General features: G+C 39.4%; 1 protein-coding gene across 3 annotated transcripts in view; it reads left to right on the forward strand.

Annotated features, from left to right (window-relative positions):
• Positions 1-23,102, forward strand: part of LOC111142036 (insulin-like growth factor I) — a 126,388-nt gene that overhangs the window by 33,744 nt on the left and 69,542 nt on the right. For all 3 annotated transcript variants that reach the window (XM_022494959.1, XM_022494958.1, XM_022494960.1), the window contains exon 3: positions 22,479-22,660. In XM_022494959.1, the coding sequence (XP_022350667.1) occupies positions 22,479-22,660 (182 nt within the window). The remainder of the gene's footprint in view (positions 1-22,478; positions 22,661-23,102) is intronic.

Below are 23,102 nucleotides of genomic sequence, written 5' to 3' on the forward strand. Positions count from 1 at the left end.
CAAACGTGGGAATAATACCTCCCACTTAGGTTCTTATAGGATGATGTAAGATGACTGGTGATGCATAGCACAGTGTCTGACACAGAGTAGATGCTCAGTCAACATTTATCATTATTATTAATATTATTATTATCATTCTGCTCACATATGAGATCCCGATCTGCTAAGTTCCAAGCTTTAGACCAAGTTGGGCATGACAACATTAATAAATCTCCTGGTGGTCATGTTTCTTGAATAATTTCACATCCTATCCATTAGCCAGATGTGTTAGAGCAAATGAATGACTGCTCAAGAGAGTGTCTTTATCCTGAGTTGTCCTTTTCTTTCTGTCTTTGTTGGATGGTGTCAAACAAGACAAAAGCAATAAATAAACTTCTAAGCACTGCAAGAGATAATAATTAGAATCAGCAGTACTCAAAAAGGAGCCTAAAATGATGGAGGGGATAGTGGGCTTTTTAGAATACAAAGAGTATTCATTGCCATTTCACTCTGTTTATCAGGTCAAGCAAACTACTGTGGAAAGTCACTCTGGAAAAGGGTAAAGAAATATATACACTGCTTTGGCACTGCCCACTATGCCAAGTAAATGGGTTAAGAGGTATATCAAGTAAATGGGTTAAGAGGTATACTGGGCTTTATTTTCCTCTCTTCCCTACTAAGTTCCTCTTAGAAGATGCTCTAAGATGCACTAGTTCCTCCCATTGTGTTCTATCTAGTCAGGAAGTTGATATTCTGATTGAAAAGTACTGTAATTGAATGATTTGGTACTTGCGCAGACATGAGTTTAAATCCTGCCTTGGCCACTTAATAACTGGGTTATCTTGAGAAATATTATTAGACTTTTCTAAGCCTTGGTGTTTTCAACTCTGAGATGAGGATAATAATGGTGTTCATCTCATAGGATTGTTGTAATAATTAAATGAGATAGTACATGTATAAACCAGATGTCCCCAGGTTTTCTGGTCTTCTTGGGTCATACATTTATCCACTATCTACATAAAATGGCTTGTGACCCCTTTCCACATTCCATGCCCAATAGCTCTGAATATTTGGGGCACCAGACTTTTCCTTAGTTGACTCCACAGTTTGCTTCCCCACTATTTCCTACTCCTATTTGTCACTCTTGACTACTGAAACTGCCTTTTTCTATCACCTGCTCCCTTTGCTCTAGCCCTTCAAAAGATGAATCAAGGGTAGGAAAATACTAGAGCCAGAAGAGTCATGAGTGCCTGGAATTTTGCAGAAGCCCTGAGAGATATGATAAATAAGACTGGATACAATATATTGCATACCTGGATAAAGGGGGAAAAGAAGAGCAAGTAAACAAAGGTAATTGTAAAATTTTGAGTCTGGATAAGCAGTAGGATGGTGGTGCAGACATGGACAAGTCCAAAGGAAGATTTGACTTCAGTTGACTTTAGTCAATGGCAAAGATGTTGACTTTGGTTTTAGAGATACTGAATCATAATGGTGCATTCAGGAGACAATTCCCGTGGCTCATTACTAGTGCTGGTCCAAAGCTCAGAGAGGCAGCAGCCCAAGGAAATAGGTTTGGAAGTTTCCTTGTACACATGATAGCCAAAGCATGACCCCCCTCACCTGAATATTTAAATTTTAAGGTTTTTTTTTTTAATAAGAAGGAAGAAATAAAATTGTCATTTTGGAGTCTCAAAAGAACTGAGCATCATCCAGTTACATTACAAATGATCTCCCAAAAAATGCATTCCTTTAGACCAGCAACTGAGTTTTTAGTCATTATTATTTTTCTAACCAAAATTTAGAATTATAGAACTCAAAACATTTTTGATTTGGAATAAACTACATTTGGAATAAGCCCTAAAATGTTCCTGGTCCAAATGCCTCACTTACATATGGGGAAATTGCCCTTCTAGAGACCCTATGTGACCTATTCTTGTTCATTCATGCCGGACAGTGATGCCAGGTAACTATAACCTACTAGTAGAATTTCTGTTCTTCCTTGCTCATTTTTTTCAGCTACTGTTCAGCTACCAAAGGTATGTTTTTAGAGATTTTACCTGATGAAAAATTTTCTTTCCAACTGAAGTACAAACACAGATAGTGAGGAGACAGTGTAGAAAAAGGAGTCGGAGGGCCTGGATTTTAGTCCCATACAGAAAGAATTAGCTATGTAACATGGAGACAGTCATTTAATTTTTCAAGATATCAGTTTCTCAGTTGAGTAGCAAGGAGATTGGTCTGAATTAGCTCTGAAATGACTTGCAGCTCTGATGTTCCTTGATTCTTGGAGGTATCAACTGTCTTCAACTGGATCCACATTTTCTAATCCCACACAAGATGGAGAGCGGGCCCATTCCAGTATTTGGGGAGGCCCATCAGGACAAGAACTGGCCTCTGTCTGTGGGGGCTGGAGAGGGGAAGCAGCTGAAGCAACACTATCAGTTTCCTTCCCATTCAGAAGAGAACAATCGAGCTCCTCCCAGGGGAAACCATTCGGATTTTGACAGTGTGGGGTCTGTCTTATGACGGGAATGAAGGATTACTGTAGAATGGGGGTGCTTAGCGGCTGTGATTCTGAACACAAAATCAAAGATGGAAGGAAGTCCAAGAGGTCCTTAGGTCCAGTCCCCTGTTTCTGTCTAAGCCTTCCAAGGCAGATGGTTGTCATCCTACATTCAAAGATCTCCAGGGCAGCTTCCCACAGCGCCCTGGGTCAGAATGTTTCCCCTTTACAATCAAGAAATTCTTCCTGGTATTTAAGTAGAAACACTTTCAGTATAGCACTAGTCTGTTTACCCTTGTCTAGTCCTCAGTGGAGATGAGGAACAATATCCCATGTGAAAATAACACTTCTTATACCTGACAGTGGTAAATAAGTCAACTATTAGCTTTTGGTGGGTGGGGGGGGCGGTGTGTGTCATTTTCCATCCCGTTAATCTTTTTTGTTCTTTTTGTTCTTTTTTTTCTTTTCCTTTCCTTTTTTTCTTCTTTTTTTTTTTTCTTTTTACTCCTAGCTGGATTCTTTCCAGCTTCTCCAAATGAGTCTTAAAATAGGAGGATGAAATCTGAGTTCCCACTCTAATTAAAACCTCAGCAATGCCAAGTTTTGTAGAAGGATTACTCTCTAGGCTTTCATTTCATAATTCTCAACATATGCCTGCCTCATATTACAATTTTGTTGTAGTACTTTGCCACTGACTTGGGGCCCATAGCTATTTACCTTTAGTACTTGTTTCTGCCAGTTGGAGCGCATTTTTATCCATTTTAAACATCTTCCTGCTTTTAATGACCTCCCCCTTTCTACGTTGTTAAAGGTCACTTTAAATTCTAATCCTTCCTTCTAATATTTGAAGATCTTTTCCAGGCTTAGTTCAATCTGAAAACATTCTAATCTATTATTTCATTGAGAAAGGAGTCTCAATTTTCTCCCAATACTCACAAGCATGGTTTGAGCATGAAAAGCATTGCAGACCACCCTTCTCCAGTCTTCTATTCAACAAACATCTTTTCAAGCACCAATGGTAGGCACTGAGAATACAGTGATGGATAAATCATAACTTCTTTATCCACCCAGTAACATATACATACAATGTATACAAAATGTACTCATGAAGTACTCACTCTTTGCAAACCTGTGGTGGGTATAGGGACTATGACAGTGAACAGGACATATAAGGCTCTTACCTTTGTGGATCTCACATTCTAAGGGAACTAGAGGAAGAGGGAGACAAAGTACAAGTCGAAAAATATGTCAAATCTTGATAAATGTTCTAAAAGAAACAATGGGATGATAGACATCATAGTGGTGGCTGTCTTAGAGGGGGTAGACAGGAGAGACCTCCCCAAGAAGGGAACTCTGAAGACCTTGCAACTTAGCAGAGTTCTGCTATTCTGAACCAATCCTCTTTAGCAAACCAAACCCTCCTCATGGCCTCTTCTCTTAGACACAGAAATAACTTTTGGGGGATGTTAATGGTGGATAATGCACTGTTCCTTAGTAGTTATTTACATTTCCAATTATTTACATTTCTATCATTCATGTTCTTTAATCAAAAGGAACGGTAAATGAATTTCAGGATATAGGTACCTTAGTTACATAGGAAGTTAATAGACATTCCTGGAAAACAAGGATCCAGTGGTCCCTTAGGTATGGAGAGAATGGAATTCAATACCATCCCATAAATTTCTTCACTGCAGGGTTTCTCATAGCCTTGAATAGGTTGATGAACTTTAGGACTCTCTCAAATGGGATGTTTACAGCTGTTCCCTAAGCTTTGGCATGAAATCTGTGATAGAATATTTTGTGATGAATGCTGGGCTTAGGAGATGTCTTGGATCCTTTGGTGACTTTTGACACTGGGTTTGGCATTAAGGATATGATTCTAAATCATAAGCACCCAGTATGCAGGCTAGCCTCGGATGTTTCTGAATGGTATGACAGGGGTAAAAATGAGCTTCTCCATGACCCTGGGCCTGTACTTCTCTTGTTCCTACAGACCATGGGGCATTTTGAGAGTCTTTTGAGTGTCCTGAATTTCCTCTTTCCAGGAAAATATGCAAACATACATAATCACACTCATGCGGAGGGTTCACAGGTCTACAAAAATGCATGCATGGACTAGAAGATTTCTAAGGATCTGTTCAACGTTAAAGTTCTAAGTTTCTGCTTTCAGATCATACTGACCTCTCTGTTCATGTTTTTTATTAGCCTGTGGATTTCTTGAAACTGGTTGTTTTACCTCTTCCCAGACTCGTTCGGCCTTGGTGGAGTGCTCAGTACGCAAAGGATGCTAATTATCTGTGTGCCTGTGGTCGCCTCCCCAGAGGGTCCTGCGGTGGCTGCTGCCTGAGAAACAGCCAGGGAGAGTGGGGAGACACCCCCCCAACAAAGAAGTACCAACCAACCCTGGGGATACCCAGTTGGCTTCCCAATTAGTGAATGAGATCATTTTCCTTCTGATCTTTTCCAGAAATAGATCCGTGAAGAAGGCGTACACTGAAATGACCTAGCAAGGCAATGAGAAGGAAGTGACTAGAAAGGGAATTATTAAAAACCCAACTTCTTCTTTAAAAGGGAAATGGAAACAGGGACCTGGAAGAGGGTTATAACTGCCAAGCCAGCAGTGGCTCCTGCTTTCCTCCCCATGCTCCCAATATGGATTTCCTGCCTGCAGGGTACCATTTGATTTAGAGCTATGGGAGCCTCACACACACTCTCATGAGAAGGGCTTGGAAAAGAAATAGAGCAGCATTTGCCCTCTCCCTGCCACTTCTGTATGAAGGCAGTTAGATTGATTAACCCTGTTTCCTCAGCAGGATTGATCCTGATACTTGCTTGAGAAATTGTGATGATTATGTGTAGCCTGACTGACAAATAACAAATTATGATTTCTTTTTTACAAAACTGAATGTCCTCTGGTTTATATAACCACCTTGATTCTATAGGCAATCATCAGTGGCATACTTCCCTTTCACTCTCCTTTGCCATGAGTTTTGAATGATCTATGAAAGGATGTTTTGATGATGTGGTCCTGAAGGTGTGCCAAAACCCCACCCCATCTTTTTGGCTTCTCTGCTTTACCCAGGGTGGTTGTGAAGGGTGAAGTCATAGAAAAGGTAGATTTGGGTCCTTAGGAAGTCTGTCTTCTGAAGTAAGTTTTACAATTGAGCAGATTGCCTTGAATACCCACCTGATAATTTTGAAAGCCTAAAAATAAATTGAACCTGGTACTTAGAAAAGGTGGCTTTCAATATTAGAGGACGTCCCTGTGTTTCTAGCTTTCCATGTGATCGGGGAATTTGTTAAGGCTCTAATTTCCTTCCTTGCGACCTGGCTTGTCTTCAGGTGCTAGCTGGAAGTCAGAATGACACAGACTGTGCAAATAAAAAATGCAGGGAAGGGGAAAAGGTCAACATGTGTTTTTCGTTTCAGTTTAGTTTCTTATTTTGGAGGGTTATTTTTTTTCCTTCTTGCAATAAAACTGGTCCTGCTACCAGACTAACATATGGATATTTTTATTAGGCAATTATCAAAAGAGATATCAAACATTTCTGGAGTTTTTAATGTGTAAGAGGTCTTTCCCAGAACTCCTGTCCTCATTGGCCCTTTCCTTCTTGCTAGTGTTCTACTAAATCATATATTACATACATATATTGGAAGTCTACATCACACAGAGGCATTGGCCTTGGCATCATCTGAAAACTAGTTGGAAATGCACATTCTCAGGCATCACCTCAGACCTACTGTAACAGAAACTCTGAGGAGGGTGGGGGCCAGTGATTTTTTTGTTTGTTTGTTTTGTTTTTGTTTTTTTTTTTAAGATTTTATTTATTTATTTGACAGACAGAGATCCCAACAGGCAGAGAGGCAGGTAGAGAGAGAGAGAGAGAGGAGGAAGCAGGCTCCCCGCTGAGCAGAGAGCCCAATGCGGGACTCGATCCCAGAACCCTGAGATCATGACCTGAGCTGAAGGCAGAGGCTTTAACCCACTGAGCCACCCAGGCGCCCCGGGCCAGTGATGTTTTAACCAGCCCTCCAGAAGATACTCATGTAGGCTCAAGTTGGAGAAGCCTTGATGTACATTATTGTGCAACTGCCCACCTCCTGGGTGCACACCGGATGCTTCAGGAACCCAGGCAGTTTTATACTGAAATCCATCCTTGCATGGAGATTAGTAGAGACAAATTGTGGGGCGAGGTGGTGGGTGGGAGGGGGAATTTTACTATCTGAAATCAAAGGAACTAACAGATTCGTAAGTCACTTGAATTCTCAGTTTTCTCATCTACAAAATGGGAATGGGAGTTATTCCCATTTTGTAGCTCCCAACTCTGTCTTGTAGGGTTGTTGAAATGACTAAAGGACAGAATGTATGTGAATGTGATTCCTGAACTGCAAGGCACTCTATGCAGTTAGCTCTAGAGTTAACTATACAAATCAATAATGCTGAAGTGTATTATGAACTGCAGGCTCCTGGGGAGTAGGAGAAAGGGGCAGGGTTGCAGGCAGGGACTGCGTCTCCTTTGTCCTCATCAGTATTCTGAACCCTGAGTCCAGACAGCATAATGGCCATTCATTGACTTTTTGCTGAATAATTATAACTCATATTTGGTAAATGTTTACTCATGCAATCATCAAATAACCTTTGAGGTGGGTACTATTTGTATCCCCTTTTGTGGATGAGGATTGAGATGTTAAGTACCTTACCCATGCCCACATAGTTAGAAATGGTGGAGCCAGCATCTGAATTCAGGCAAACAGGTTCTACAACTCTAACTTCCCTGCACAACCTCACAACTAATCCATGAGTAGTGATGCTAAGGATGGTGATGAGAGGAGACATTTCATGTTTGCTCTGTGCTGCTCACTGTTCCAAGTTCTCTTTGTGCCTTACCTCATAACAACTTGAGAGAGGTACATACTATTATCATTGCCCTTACTAATACAATTTATTTTTGTAAATGATCTGAGGAAGTAGAAAGCTATTTCAATGAAGGCATTTACTGCTACATTAGTTAAAATAAACAGAGACACAGAGACTAGTCTTGATGTTGGATTTCTTCTGACCAAGATAAAAATGCCTTCATATTGCACCTCTATGCATACTGTTTGTTCACTTGACTTACCAATCCACTAATCAATAAGCTTTTATGAAGTGCCTCAATAGTGCCCAGTGCTGTCCTTCTAGACACAGAAATATGAGACACAGTTTCTGCTCTTAATATGCTTCAAATCAAGTTGGGAAAATGTGTCAACCTTCATAAAACAGAAAATAAAGGCTAAATAGGTAGTTAAATGCTGGTTATGATGTATAAAGTAATCATTTTACACCTTCAGAGAGGTTGGTGGAAATGAAGTCCTCTGACAGGAATTTTCACAAGGGTCTGAAGGAAACTCCTATTGTTAGACTCAGACTTCAGTTGATCTGGGCAACTGTCATTGAACTGTTTATTTCAGCATCCCTGCACACATTCTCCTTCCAGGCTATCGCAGTAATCAGGATTACTAAGGGAATAGTGACCTGTTACCCCATTTTTATCTGTTTTGTTGACTTATCCTCAGTACTGAGAGCCATATCTGGAACATATTTGGTGCTCCATAAACATCTGTGATTAAATGATAATAAGCAGGAGAAGAATAATGTGGGAGAAGGAGGATAGATATAGTTTGCCAAATTTGGGGCTGGATGGGGAGGCCAACGGTCAGGGATACTACTCCCCAAACGTGGGTGAGGCAAGAGCCTGGCATTCCATGTAGAACTTGGGTTCAGAAGGAGAACAGGAACAGAGACTTTTGTTATTTACAATACAAATTCCCCTGCTCCATACACTGGGGCGTGATGTTGTCTGGCCTCCTTGAAGTCCCTCTCTCCTCACCTTAGAGAAGAAACCTCATATGTACTTGGTAATTTTGAAAGTTGAGAACCAGGGTCTCTTGTCATCAATTTCATTTTCCCTGGTTTTATTTCTACTTAGCAAACTTTTGGATGCCAAGCCCAAGTCTTGGTTACACCCCATGTTTCCTTCAGAGGAAACTGTACTAGTAATTGAAAACAGAAATTGGTTCTTTTATTCTAATTCGTGGGATGCAGGTAAGATTCCTGTTTGTGCTCCACCTTGGCTGTGTCTTTTCTAATCCTGGGAAAATATCTGGATATAATTCTCTGTTTTAGTCCTTTGGTCTTTCCTTTACATCTTTATGCAAAAATCAAGGTCTTTCATCAAGATTGGGTTGTCTGACCATATCTTTTGAGACTTAATAATTCCACTCCTGGGAATTTATTCTTTATTTTAAAAAGATTTTATTTATTTATTTGTCAGAGAGAGAGTGCCCATGCACAAACAGGGGGAGCTGCAGACAGAGGGAAAAGCAGGCTCCCCACTGAGCAAGAAAGGAGACTGAGGAGGGACTTGATCCCTGAACCCTGGGACCATGAACTGAGCCACTTAAGGCAGCCACTTACCTGACTGAGCCCCCCAGGCATCCCAACTGAGAATCTGATCTTACAAATGATCTCAAAGAGTAGAAGATGTGTACACAAAAATAATGCTAGATTAGTTAAAATAATGATAAAACCAGAAATAGCCTAAATGTCTAGTAACAGGAAAATGGTTAAAGAGCTAAATGATGAAAAATCCACTCAAAATATTCTGCTGCTTTAAAATTATAATTATGAAGATTATGTAGCAATGTGGAAAATGCTTGCAATATAATGTTAAGCAAAGAAAACAATATTGCATTAAATTTAGGCTGTGACTATAGCTATGTCAAAATGATGTGCGCACCTGGATGAGAACTAGAAATAAATGTTTAAGTGAAGATATTACTTGTTTCTCAACAAATAATCAAGATTATGGGTAAAATTTCTTTATTTCAATTTCTTCCGAAGTTGTTATAACTTTGGTAATTCAAAAGAATTGGAAACAAGATGGTCCGGCTGCTGCCCCATCTGGAACTGGAAAGAATCACAGTGTATGGGGTGAGATGTGAGCATCCCATACCCAGCTATACCCCAAACTGCGGGATTGCATAGACCTCTCTCAAGGGCAAAGGCCATGCATGGCATTCCTTCTGACAACTGTCTAGAATACCTAGTGTAAAACTGTCCACAGCACATGCTCAAACCATGGGGTTGGCTGACATAGATGGCCCCACCCACATCCTTCATGGATATTAGCATAACATGTCTTTGAGAATCTCAGTAACAGTTACAACTTCAGAGTTTTTCCTTACCAGGGATTTCTCCCATTTTCACGGTGTCCTCAGTTGAAGGGAACTGGCTCTGCAACTTTCTAACTGTATGATTTGGGTCAAGTTACTTAACCTTACCAAGCATCAGTTTCCTCATACGTAAAATGGATATAGTAATAATGCCTACTCCATGTAGTACTGTAGGATATAAATGAAAAAAAAATAGGAAAATACTATTTGCTATAGTAGTTTAATAGAAAGCACTCAACGAAAGGAAGCTATGGGTAATGTTTTTATTGCAAAGGCCCCCATTGTTCTAAATGTCAAAGAAATAAGTTTAAATATAAAATCAACAAAAGAATGAAATGCTGCCTTTCACTCTCAAGAGAAACTTATGTTTATTGGAAAAGTTTGCAACTTCATTTGATTGTATCTTTGGGTCTTATTATAGTTCTTTCTCTTCCATTGGCTAACCAGTATCCTCTGGGTTTGAGTCTTGTCAAGTGTTCTTGCTGCAGGGAGGTACTGTCTGCACTAGAGTATTTAAATCATGTTAGGGAGTTTAACTAAGCATCCAACCAGGTAGCATGGTTGAGCATAGTAACTCTGACATTTGCAGAAACGCATAATTTCAGGCCAGATAGAAGGCTAAGAGAAAGAGGCACTGCTGGTGATGCCACAGATGACTAACCCAGATGAGGGAGATGGGAAGTATGGGAAGCCAAGAGCAACAGCCAAGGACAAGAGAGGAATTTGGTTTGAAAGGAGAGTGTTAAGACATCAACAGCCTGAAAAGAGAAGTCCAGGGTAATTTGTGGCCTGTTGAGTACCAGGAAAAAAGATGTGGCAAAAGAAGGCACAGATGTTGTGAAGAATGCAAGGAATTTATGACGATTCATAGTCTAACTCCGGGAAATGTCTGCCAAGGGCAGATCTCAGTGGACCGTGGGAGCATTGGTTCAGTGAGAAGATATGTAAAGACTAGGACTTCACAAGTGACCTTTACCAGAGTATCATCTTGAACCACAGCAAAGGAGGAGGAGGAGAGGAGGAAAACAAGAAGTTGTTTGAAAAGAAAAATAAATGTCAGCAAGTCTTTAGAAGTAATTAAAGTGTTTCTAGGCCAACAGCCCCCTTTTTCCTATCATTCTTTTCTTTAAGAAGTCCTCATCAATGACATGAACTCTGAGTTTAGAAATGAGGATGTATGCAGCTCTCTCCACATTCTCTTATCAGAATCCATACAACTCAGTCAAAGAGCTTTACTTCTCTCCTCTCACCCCAAGTACATAGAAGTTGCTACAAGACCTTGAGGATCTTGAGGAACTGAAGGTTTCTATATGCAGTTTTTATACAAATACACATCTAATTGACATATTGGAGATTACGGAGACCATAGCTATCAAGAAGTCAATGGACTTGATATTCTCCTTTCTCATAGGTGTGAGAGGCTTGGTGTGGGGTTACAGGGAAGAATATACTTTCTGGAAAGCTGGGAAGAGAAAATGGAGACTGCCCTGCTAAAAGACTATGCATCAAGAGAGATCTGTTAGCCCTCACTTGGGCCTTCACTTCCTGCCGGAGTTAAGACAAAGTTAATTTGCTTAAATATTAGTATAATCAGTGCCTCCATGCAACCTTCCCAAACCCAGATCTGAGCCACAGAGAGCAGACAGAAGGCAAGTGTTAAAGGAAATAAAATGTCCCACAAGCAATATCCTGTCCCAATATGACACATTAGTCCTCAGGTTACTTGTTCCCAATGAGGCTAATGAATTCCCCAATCATGGATAAACTGAAAAACAACTTCTGGGGCAACTGTCTCTAGTTCTCAGAAAGTAAATTCATGGAGATGAACGACTGGATAGAAGGCCAAGAGGCCACTGCCTCAGAGTGGAATCCCAGAGCAGAGCAGTGTGGTCATTCACAGCATGTTTGACTATGTGAGGAAAAAAATAAAAAGAAAGGAGTTTGGTTTCTCTTTTGTGATTTTGAATATCAAAGATGAAAGTATTTTTCTTTGCTGAATTTAGTAAAATAAGAAAATCAGAGATTTTTATTAGTTGAGAATAATATTTGCTAAATAACATTTGTAAGTTTTAAAGAGGTAGGCATGCTATCGGTCTTAGATGAAATTAAATTAAGAACAATATTTATCGTGGACACAAGCCACAACTTAACCACATGTCTCCCTCTCCTTATTCATAATTTACTTCTTCAATTCAGAAAAATAATATTTGGGGGAAGAAGATTAGGATGAGTGGGTGGTTAAAAGCTTACAGGCTTAGTGATTGCCAGATTGCTAAGAAATCTCTTTAGTTGACCTTAAGTTTGCTATGATGTCCAAAGATGTATGAAATTCTAAAATACAATAATTTGAGGAAAGCCCTTCAAGTCTATTGGTCATGTTTAAATAATCAAATATTAAGAGAAAAGGGAGAAAAATTATAGCAGCAAAATTCCATTGAAAGAAAAGAAATAAAAGATGGTCTCATGAGTCCAGAATTTAGCTGAAAGTTCCTGAAATAATATAATAACTCTAAATGAACTCTTCAGTCTAATCTGCATACCTGCTTGGTATTTTGATAAATAATACTACAACCTGAGAACTCCTTGTACAGATTTTAAAATTTTAGTAACCTTAGTATTAGTTTATTTTACCAAAAAAGGAGGTGATGTTTGAAAAACCATGTTTATAGTGGTCATCTTCTAATTTTATCCACTGGGCAGATGCTGGGTACCAATTGCAGAGATGATGACCTGCCTGGAAGCCCATTCACTTTATCAGAGATGAGACAGCATATGGTTGTAGCTGGAATTTTCCAGGGAAACTATGCGTGTGTTCCCCTGGAAGGAACTGAATTATCTCACAGAGGATTCATATACACAGACACCAAGGAAACCAGTGAAATAAAAAGTTGGCCATTCTGAGGGCTACAAGTTTAGCATTCTGGCCGACAGTATGAGCAACCCTCCCAGGGCTTGTCTGCTTATTCATTTTTTGAAGATGCAGCTTTGTAAAAAGTAATGGTAAAAGACTGTGCCCATGATTTCACACTAATTTTCATTTCCAAGTGCCCACACAAGTGAAGGCCATCCCTCACCTATTTCTCTAAGCCTTCAGGACCCTGGTTTCCACAATGTAGTTTGATTCTCTACTGTTTCAACAGCCCCAATAAATGACTCCCCCTATTACCCTCTTTCTAATTCACACCTGTATCCTCCTTAAACTGGCTTCTTCAATCCCTATACATGGTCTTGTGCCCTCCTCTTACTCAAGCCTGCCTCCCTATTAGACATTCCCTATTTTCCTCCATCAAATCCAACACTGATCCTTGCTTTCCTTAAACTCTTTCCTTCCTAAAATTTATTTCATCTAAATTTAAACCTGACAGAAAGGAAACTCCCGGTCTCAATATACCACATGGACTTCTTCTTCCCTCTCTGCATATGACACTCTTGTAGGTGCTACAGAAACACTTCCCAGGACCTTTCAATTCAGGAACAGCACTGGTGACACACCGGCATGAAAGGGACATCACACACACCCAACTGGCACTAAACTGCACGCCATGTGGTTATTTATATCATGTAACACCCTGGCCACCTTCTCCTTCCCTCCCTCCTCCTCCTTCTCTCTCCGTGTTCAATCTGTCGCTGACTCTGGCTGTTCCTTCTCTACAATAATGCCGAGAGCTATGTCTGCTGCTGTGGAGGCGGCCTTCCAACAGCTCACTCCCTAAGGCAGGCCCAGTGCCTCTCCTTACGGGGCCTCCCCCTCCCAACACTCTCCCTTCAGACACGCCAGACTGCCCTGGCAGCTGTCACCCCTTCACCTGCCATCCTGACTGTGTCAGACCCACCCCTGGGAAAATCTCCAGATGTGCCCTGAGCAAAACACAGAGGCCTGAGTGGGGAGACTGACAGGGAACAGGGCCCCTGAGAACGCAGAGCAGGTGCCAAGTTGCAAAGAAAAGAGAAATGATAGACTTTAGAGTGAAACTAAAAATAAAGAGAATGTGTTTCAATACTCTTTTGGCTGATTCATCTTTCTGTGGCACCAGAGAGAAGGGTGTTACCCTCTATTCACCAGTGCCTTATGTTTTGCCTACAAGGCCTCTCTTACCACATCTGAAAGAGTAAATGAGCAATAACAATGCAAGTAGAAGAGATAAAGTTGGTAGCATGGCTACAATCTCCAGATTGGAGCCAGACTCATCTTACAATTTCCGTCATAGTCTTTCTCAAAAAAATGAGATAAGTGAAGTCCATATACATAATTCCTCAACATCCCTTCATATTCTTTCTCTTGTTGTCTATTTTCATCTCATTCAGGCCTGGGTCCAAGATGGAGTAGTGACTAAGTGGGCCTGGCGACACTGTATACTTGGTGACTGCTTATTCCCAAAGTGAGGTTGGCAGGGGAGGGAGCCCTAGTTTTCAGTCATTCCAGGGAGGGAACTAAACTCTAATTCCTAGGCTACTATGAAGTCTGCATAGAAATTGTCTTAAAATTCATCAGTAAGCAAAAACATCAGCGGTTGTCAGTAGGAAAAGAGGAGAAGATACAGAAAAGAAGAGAAAAGAAAGAGCTGAGGCATGAAGTGAAGAGAGAGGAGAAAAATACGTATGCTGGTTGAAAGTGATTGGGAAACCACTTCTGACCACCTATTTTGCCCGCACACACCTCATGCCTTGCAACACTGTTTTCAAAGAAGTGGATGGATGGGCATGGTAACACTGAATTGCTACTGGGGAGAAATCAAAGGTAACGAGAGTTCAAGATAAGCCCATATGACTTTGCCTTGTTTGACTTGATAGATGCATCCATTTTCAAAGGGTCTATTCTAGATTAAAACTATTTAGAACAATCTATACAACCTATAGTTTGGATATCCTTTCAAAGGGCATGGTTATTCATTTACTTTAATGGCAAATAGTCCTCCTCTATCTAAAAAGGATCTTTTCAACAAAACATTGGAAAGGATACATTTTTAAGATTAAGAGAAGAGGACAATACCTGCTCAGCAAGCTATGTTATCCAACTCAACTCTGTAATTATACTGCTTAAAATAGCTAACATTTATCCAGACCTTACTGCATACCAGACATTGTACAAGATACTTTGCACACATTATCACTTAATCTTGGAGGTACTCTTTTACATATGTCCATTTTCTATAACGTCTGAGTCTTAGAATATTCAGTGCCTTGCCCAAGGTGAACAGTGAATAAGTGGCAGAATCCAGATCTGTCTGATTCCAAAACCTGTGCTTTTAGCCATTCCACATATTGCCTCCTTCATTGGTATGACTGATGTCACAGGCAGATCATGCTCAAATCCTGCAATATGTTCTAAATAACTGAAACTATGTAACTAGAAAATGGTAGCTAACTTATATAGCAGGCCCAACTGAAGTCATTCAAACATAAAAATGACCTCTTGGCATTTGATTATCTTTTACCTTAGACGTTGATAAACCAAACCATTCCCTTAGGGCAACATTTCTGTCCAGCAAAGCATTTCTCTTGCCAAAATATAATTTTGTTGGCTACATCTATCTCCTCCAAGCCCTGGAATCAGACCTAAGCTAGTAAATTGTGCTGTCCTGGCAAGACGGTTGTCCTCCAGGGCATTGTATCAGACTAAAGTAATACATCATGTTGCTTCCCACTCTGTTGGCCCATTTCTCCAGAGTCCTAAAACGGTAATATTTCTGCTCTGAATCGCCAGTTTTCTTGTCCCTAGGCCTTGTGCTTTAGTTTCCTGGTCTTAGAGATAGAGGTGAACTAAATAACACTATTTTTACACCTGCCCTTGAGTTGAGGCTTCCAAAAGAAAGGAGGCTTTAAAGAAAATGGAAGCCCCATGTATCTCTGCTTCATTCCTTTCAGACCCACAGATATACAAACATTGACTTGATTGGGTAACGAGAAGATTTTGGTCTTTTGGGGTTGTGGGGATTTAGTAGCTGAGAAAGAGTTGCTGAGTGGTGGGGGTGGGGGTGGGGTCAAATAGAGCCAAGATTCCTAGAAAAGATGACCTCGTCCAACTGAGAAGTAGTGGGACCAGCAAACACCAACAGTTAAAAATTAACATAGGCCAAAATGAAATCAATGCCTAAGTGTGATAGGTTTTCCAGAAAAGTTCATGACAGGTAGTTCATAGAAAAGTGAACATTTTCTCAGTGTTCACTTTTGCAGATGCCAAAGGTCAATCCTACTTGGAAAGCTCCTTGCATAGAAAAGCAGAAATGTGTAGAGTGGACATATGTTGGACAACATATATAGCAACATATAAGGCAGAAAAACTTCTTCAAAAACAATCTTAATTTCAAAGAGTATGACAGTAGCCTTGATACTGATGGTAAGTCACTTGACTCCCTGTTACATGTGTAAGTATGTGCATGTATGTTATTCTAAGTGCATAAAAATTACCTAGTTTACAGAAGTGAAAGCCTCTTTCTGTATCTTTACTAATCATATGACAACATATATCTCAATAATTGTTTTCATTCAAGTGTGATTTCCATAAAAATTTTTTAAAGGTAAAATACTGACTCATCATAAGGCTTTAAGCTAAATGCCAATCCTATGAATTCAGAAAATATCAACCATCAATGTATCACATTTTGTGTTTGGATAAATAGTCTTATCGCAATTTTCCTTATGTTAGAAATTCATGAAAGGAGTCTAGTTTTCCATATAAAGCCATAAAATGTGTAGGAAGGATTGAGAAGTAATTCTGATTTTTCCACCAATGAAAATAACAATTAAAATGCTAAAATAGAGGCAAGTTCAAGATTACTCATATTTTACCCAACTTTCCTAGAGTATACCATGCAAAATTATGTCAACTGAATGATTTTTTATTAGACAAGGTGGCCCATGGGAAATCATTGCCCTAAGAAATTAATCATTCTGAGTTACTCTGAATTGTCAACATGTCTGGAGGTTTTGGATAAATAGTTGGTGTAAGAAACCCAATTTTCTGGCTTCTGTGGATTCTTACTGTAGTAGTTAATTTTGAGATCAATCTTCAGTTAATCAAAGTTAAATGAAAGTAGTTTCTTATTACTTAATAACTCCATTTGTGTTTTCCATCAAACATAATTGTGGATTTTTTTAGAAACAGCCAACTTGAATTGTCTTATTTCTTTTTTTCTGCCTTCAAAATATGATTGACTTTAGAACCTATTCCTGTTAGCAATTTCTAGAAAATAGTTTTATTCCTCAGAACCCAAATAGTAGCAAGTTGTGTCTTCAGAACTGAATATTTCCCTGTTTGCAAAATATTTGCATTTTTCATTGTTTAAATATTGATACTTCAAATCAATGTCTCCTCTTTCCATTGACAGGGTTTAAATAATTAAAGTAAAGCTTTCTCAATAAAAGGGGAAGTTTCAAAGGAAATTAAAATTCAGATCAGCATCCCAACTGCCTTCCGAGAAACCTATAAGAAGCACAAGCATACACAGCACCAGAAGAATTAGTATCATTTCTACCAGTAATGCACAACTAGAGCTCTTTGTTCTGGAAATTATTATCCCAGTTTAATCTCAGCATTACACCTTCTCCTTCAGAGATGAAGGGAAGCAAGTTGCTTGCCTCCATGACAAAATGTGAGACTCAGCTAATTGGTGTGGTTTTGATGATGCCACAATTCTGCCCAAAACCCTTGTAACTAGCAAGTTTGCCCTGAAGATTATTGAATTACTCCACTGACCATGCATTATTTAAAGGGAAGTGCTATTATTATAGAAGCCAGCTGCTTAACCATTGGAATTCTGTCTGTTTGCCTACTTTCAAGACACAGCAGTGCACTGTGACTACATGTTATGTCTACGCATAATGGAGTCAAAGCCTAGGTTAGGTGGTGGCCAGTTTGTCTGCTAAGCAACATTTGGTGTGCATGCTTTGGAGCAAAACTACTGACTAAATAAATAAATAAATAAATTTTCAATGTCAAGAGTCTGTCAGCAAGAAAAAAATCTGTGAAATTTTGTACATGTTATCCGTTCATGCTAATGGTGGAGTTAGTATATAGTCACTTCATAATGCCAGTACCACAGAACTCTGGGAATTTACCTACTTGTAGAAAGGACTCTCGTTTTTCTATTCTATTTCTTTTTTGGTAGTCCCAAGTGAGGAAAAAATATTTTAAGCCTCTTGGGGGAACTCAAGTAATAAATAAAAAAAAAATGTCACTTTCAAAGTTAAAAAAATATTTGAACCTCTTTCTTGAAGGCAATGTAAGTAACTTCCAACCATACTGAATATTTGGCCTAGATGGGTTTTCTCCTCCATTTCTTTACTTGTTACAGAATCTGAAATAGCTGGGACCATGGCAGTCATACACTGTGTACAATACAGGAATATGTTTCTAAGATCTCTGGCAGGTGCTCATACAGTCTTTACTTAACTGTTTCTAACAATGGGTAGCTCATTATCTTTAAAAGAAGTTTATCTCCTCTTTAACACTTTTGAGTACAAATTGTTAGAAGTTTCTTCTTATACTAAGGCAATATTTGTTTCCCATTCACATACCAGTTCTGACACTGCCCACTGGAGGAGAATTACATAGTTCCTAATGAGGAGTTTATAAAGGCAAGGATAGAACAATTCATTCTATCTCATTTAAAAATTAATCACAATGACAACAGCTATAATTTACATGTCATAATAAGTCCCTATTTTTCTCAAAATTAATATTGGAGCAAATGATTTTACAGCCTTTCCAGTGAACCATATTGTTTCAGACTTCTAGTTTAAGCCCATAGCAACAAATATCTTTATTTTGGTTCTCTAAAAAAAGTAATAGGAGTGTACTGGGGGTGGGCATACAAAATGGTCCTGCCACAGTATGGAAAACAGTATGGAGGTTCCTCAAAAAATTAAAAATAGAACCTATAATCCAGGAATTCTACTTCTGGGTATTTATCTGAAGAAAATGTAACACAGGTTTGAAAAGATATGTGTACCTCTATGTTCACTGCAACATTATTTATAATAGCCAAGATAGGGAAGCAATTAAGTGTCCATCAATAGATGAATGAATAAAAAAGATGTGGTATATAGTATATACAATGGAGTATTAGTCAACCATTAAAAAAATGAAATTTTGCCATTTGTAGTAAGATGGACAGACCTAGAGGTATCATACTAAGTGAAAAAAGTCAGATGGATAAAGACAGATATCATACAATTTCACTTATATAGGGAATCTAAAAAACAACACAAAGGAACAAACAAAACAAAACAGAAACAGCCTAACAGCTATAGAAAACAAGTCAGAGGGGAAGGGGTGGAGATGGGCAAAACAAGGAAAGGGGATTAAAAGATATAAACTTCCAGATATAAAATAAACGAAAAACAAGAATGCAATGTGCAACACAGAAAATAGGTAATAACATTGTAATAACTTTGTATGGTGACAGATAGTAGCTAGATTTATCATGGTGATCATTTCATAATGTATATAAATACTGAATCACTATGTTGTGCACCTAAAACTAATATAATAGAGTATGTCAGCTGTACTTCAATTTAAAGAAACAAAAGAAGTAATATTAGGCATTTGAAGATAAAGGACAAAACATTGACCCTCAACTGTGGCCTCTCAGTTAGTGAGAAACTATTTCTTTGGTTACATATCTTGATGTAGAACCAGAAATCAAGCTTATAGGACACTTCAAAGGATGAAATAATCTTTAAAAGGCAATAGGCTAACATTTGCTGTATTCATGTATTCCCAATGAAGTGCCATTAGTCCATTGTAGATATGATGAATATATGAACAAAGAAAATCATCTTTCTAGAACTGTGGTAACTAAAGTTAACCAGCAGTTACATTTATGGTAAAATCCAAGACTATATACCACCATTTCAACAATATTTTTTTAAGAAGATATGGATATAAGGTAAACTTTTTTTATGGGGCATTACAAAAAAAGTTCTAAATTTCTGTTCCTAAATTCATTCATCTATGGAATGAAAAAGCATAGCTATTTTATAGACTGAGCCATGTTAAATTCTGAGCTCATCTAAGAAAGATGACAAAGCAGATACCCAAGTATTTTTTTTTTTTTTTTTTTTTTGCTGTGCTGATGATTACTTTCTATTTCATAAGAGGAAATAGACCTGTGGTGAGGTTCATGTCTACTGATAATCTCCAAGAAGGGAATATGCAGTACATCGTGTTTTCTGCCTTCCCAAGATTTAGGGTGGTGTCTTCCTCCAGAAGGAAGATTACATTAGAGATGCATGAAATGGAAATACTAAAGGGGTCCTGGATTTGCAGACCCTACCCCTCTCCATCTTCAACCCATAAGCATGAATTTTGCAATTAGTTGTTTCTGAGTTAGCCAAGTTTGAAGGTTTTTGGAACCACCTTTACTGCCCCACCTTTAAGCTTCAAATTACTATTCTATACTATACAGCAAAAAAATCCCAATTATGTCCCATTAAGAAATGTATCGTTTTGACAAAGAGCAACCATTACCTATGGTGAACAGTAGGGATACCTCAAAGTAGTCCAAGTCACCTTCTTCCCACCCTAAGAGAAAAACCAGTGTATCAGCTACACTTAACTGGCTGACCCCTTCAACCTCTTGAAATAACCACTTAGCAAAAAGTTTGTAGAACTCCTTTGTGGATTACAATGAACCATGTAAGCCCATTTGTGTCCTTCCTCTAATTTATAGTCCCAGGAAAAGATTATAAAAACAAAAAACAAAAAACATTGTTTACATTGCCCAGGGGACTGGCTGAGTCTCAGCTTGCCAGAGCCCGGCTGGCGAGCAGAACCAGAGAGTCTTCTGTACTAGTGGATTCTCCAATGGCAAGTGAAAACACTACTGAGGCTTCAATTGGGGCCAGCTGCCTGTCCCTCCCAAACCCCTCAACCATGAGGCACCCACAGGGCTTGCCCCTAAGTGAGAAAGCAGACCCCACCCAAAGAGACCACAAATGAACCCTCCCTGAGTTACTACCCTCAGCTGTGCTAAGAATGACAATAAACCTGCCTTACGGGGAGGAAGCATCCCCAGACTGCTGTGCGAAACATCAGGAAAACATTTGGGTTTGTAGAGGATGCCATGAACGGTTGGCCCTTCAAGCAGCAAGGCAGCCAAACTAGTTTGGTAGCAGGCCATTACCAAGGGTCTGATCTTCCCTAACTAGGGAGTTCAAAATATACATGGGGATTTTGACCTTCAAAACACCATTCTGCAGAATGGTGTCATTATTGCACAAACATAAAATTTTTGTTTAAACTATAACATTGTCTTCTGTGTCGGGAATAAAGATTGAATATATGCCAGATTGACTAATTGGATTCTTCAGGATCAGTGGTTCACAAATTTTCCTCCATGAAGGCTGGATATCAATGCAGAAGACCAGGCCCACTGCCTCCCAAGTGAGGTAAGGGAGATGAGAGAAAGCCAAGTTCCAGTCCCCTCACCTTTGCCTGAGCCACAGCAGTTTCACTTTTGTCTGCTTTATCTATTGGTATATAAGCATGATTTGGTTTAACAGAAGTTCTACTTTAACAAAAAGATTACAAAGAACTTAGGTACACTTTCAGTTCCCATGGCAAATTCATGTAAGCTTGTTTTGCCCTCTCTTTTAATTCTAGAGCCAGGAAAAATGTGTCCAAATCAAAACAATGCAAAATAAAACTAAACCCAAACCTACTTGCCAAGTAAAGAGGTCTAACTAATTTGTGAACATCAAAAGAAATTTGATTCATGATGTGCCCTCTGGGCAATTAGAAATCACATGAAAGATGGACATTTAGTTCATTCTGTCTCAGTGTAGTAGTTATTCTATAAGAAACAGAATTGATTGTTCTGGTCTCTCCAGGGTGATAGTAGAGGAAGCACCATCACACTAGTACTGTTATCAATTCCGAATTCCAAGGCTTCTGGATGCACTTAACACTGAAGATGTTTTGTCACAGACTATGTAAGATCCTGGAAAAGGGTACTCAGAGAACGTAACAAACGTTTCTTTAGGATCTGCTTTATGTCAGGTGATGTTCTAAGCACGTTTCATACATTATCTCATGTAATCCTCAAAGAATTCTTATAATGAAGATATTATTAATATACTTTACAAATGGATAAACTGGGCCCAAGAGGCTTAAGTGACTTGTCCATAGTTACATGACAGGTTTCCTGGGCTCTCTGAAGCACTTGAACTCTGCAGGGAATAGATCTGAGTTTGAATCCTGATTCAACCCCTTATTGCATGAATTACTTAAAGCAAGTCATTGCCCACCCTGAGTCTCAGTTTCCACATCAGTAAAATGAGGAGCCCTTTCCAGACTTAAAACTCCTTTGATACTGGACCTGACATCACAATGGTAGCAGTTAAGCAAAAGAGCAAACACTTGAGCCATCCTGCACATAAAAACTATGCAGGTTTGCTAAAAAGATAAAGAAAACTTAAAGTATTATCTTCTTTTAATTAATATTCGTAGCAGCCTCCAACCTAAGCGAATATTTAAGGAAAGACTAGGTTTGGGCATAGACAAGATCCTTGACTACAGGTTTCTGAGAACTCTAGAATTAACACAAATAAAGTACATGCTGCATGAGTTGATGCTAAGGAGTGTGGGGCAGAGTCCAGAGACACATCAGAATCCAGAAGGATCTGTGGGGTCAGGAATTGTTGGGGAAACTTTAGGAAGAGGTTGAGATGTGTAGGTGGACCAGGTATGAAAAGAGGAGAGGCTTCAGGGGCTGGGTGGAACTGTGAAGAAAGCAGTTTCCCCTCTAAAGCCAGGCCACTGTGTGTTTGATTTGCACAGACAAGCCCACGGGGTATGGTTCAAGCAGTCGGAGGGCACCTCAGACAGGCATTGTGGACGAATGCTGCTTCCGGAGCTGTGATCTGAGGAGGCTAGAGATGTACTGCGCACCCCTCAAGCCTGCCAAGTCCGCCCGCTCTGTCCGTGCCCAGCGCCACACCGATATGCCCAAGGCTCAGAAGGTAAGCCAGCTGGTGGGGAGGGATCCACCATCCTCAAGATATTGAGGATACTTGTGGGTAGGCCAGACAGAAATTATGCCCCACAATCTCCTGGCTTACAGGTCAGAAAAGCACCATTCTCACCTCAGATATCCATCCCTTTGGTCACTCCACATTGCAAATTCTCCTTTCCACTGCTCTGGACAATCTGATACCAGAAGACAATGGAGAACAGTCACTAAACATGAGCCTTGGTATCAGACAAAACTGAAGTCCTAGCTTCACCAGTCACCAGCTGAGAGCCCTTGGCCAAATAACATAGCCTATCCAAACCTTAGTTTCATCAGTAAAATTGGAATAATATCTACTGCATCAAGTTGTTTTAAGAATTAATAAATAGACATGCACTTCTTTTCACATCCTGCACAAATTAACTGTTGGACAAGTGTTACCATCTTTCATA

The sequence above is a fragment of the Enhydra lutris genome, unplaced genomic scaffold (assembly GCF_002288905.1).
Source record: "Enhydra lutris kenyoni isolate GAN:26980312 unplaced genomic scaffold, ASM228890v2 scaffoldscaffold7, whole genome shotgun sequence".
NCBI classification, from domain to species: domain Eukaryota; kingdom Metazoa; phylum Chordata; class Mammalia; order Carnivora; family Mustelidae; genus Enhydra; species Enhydra lutris.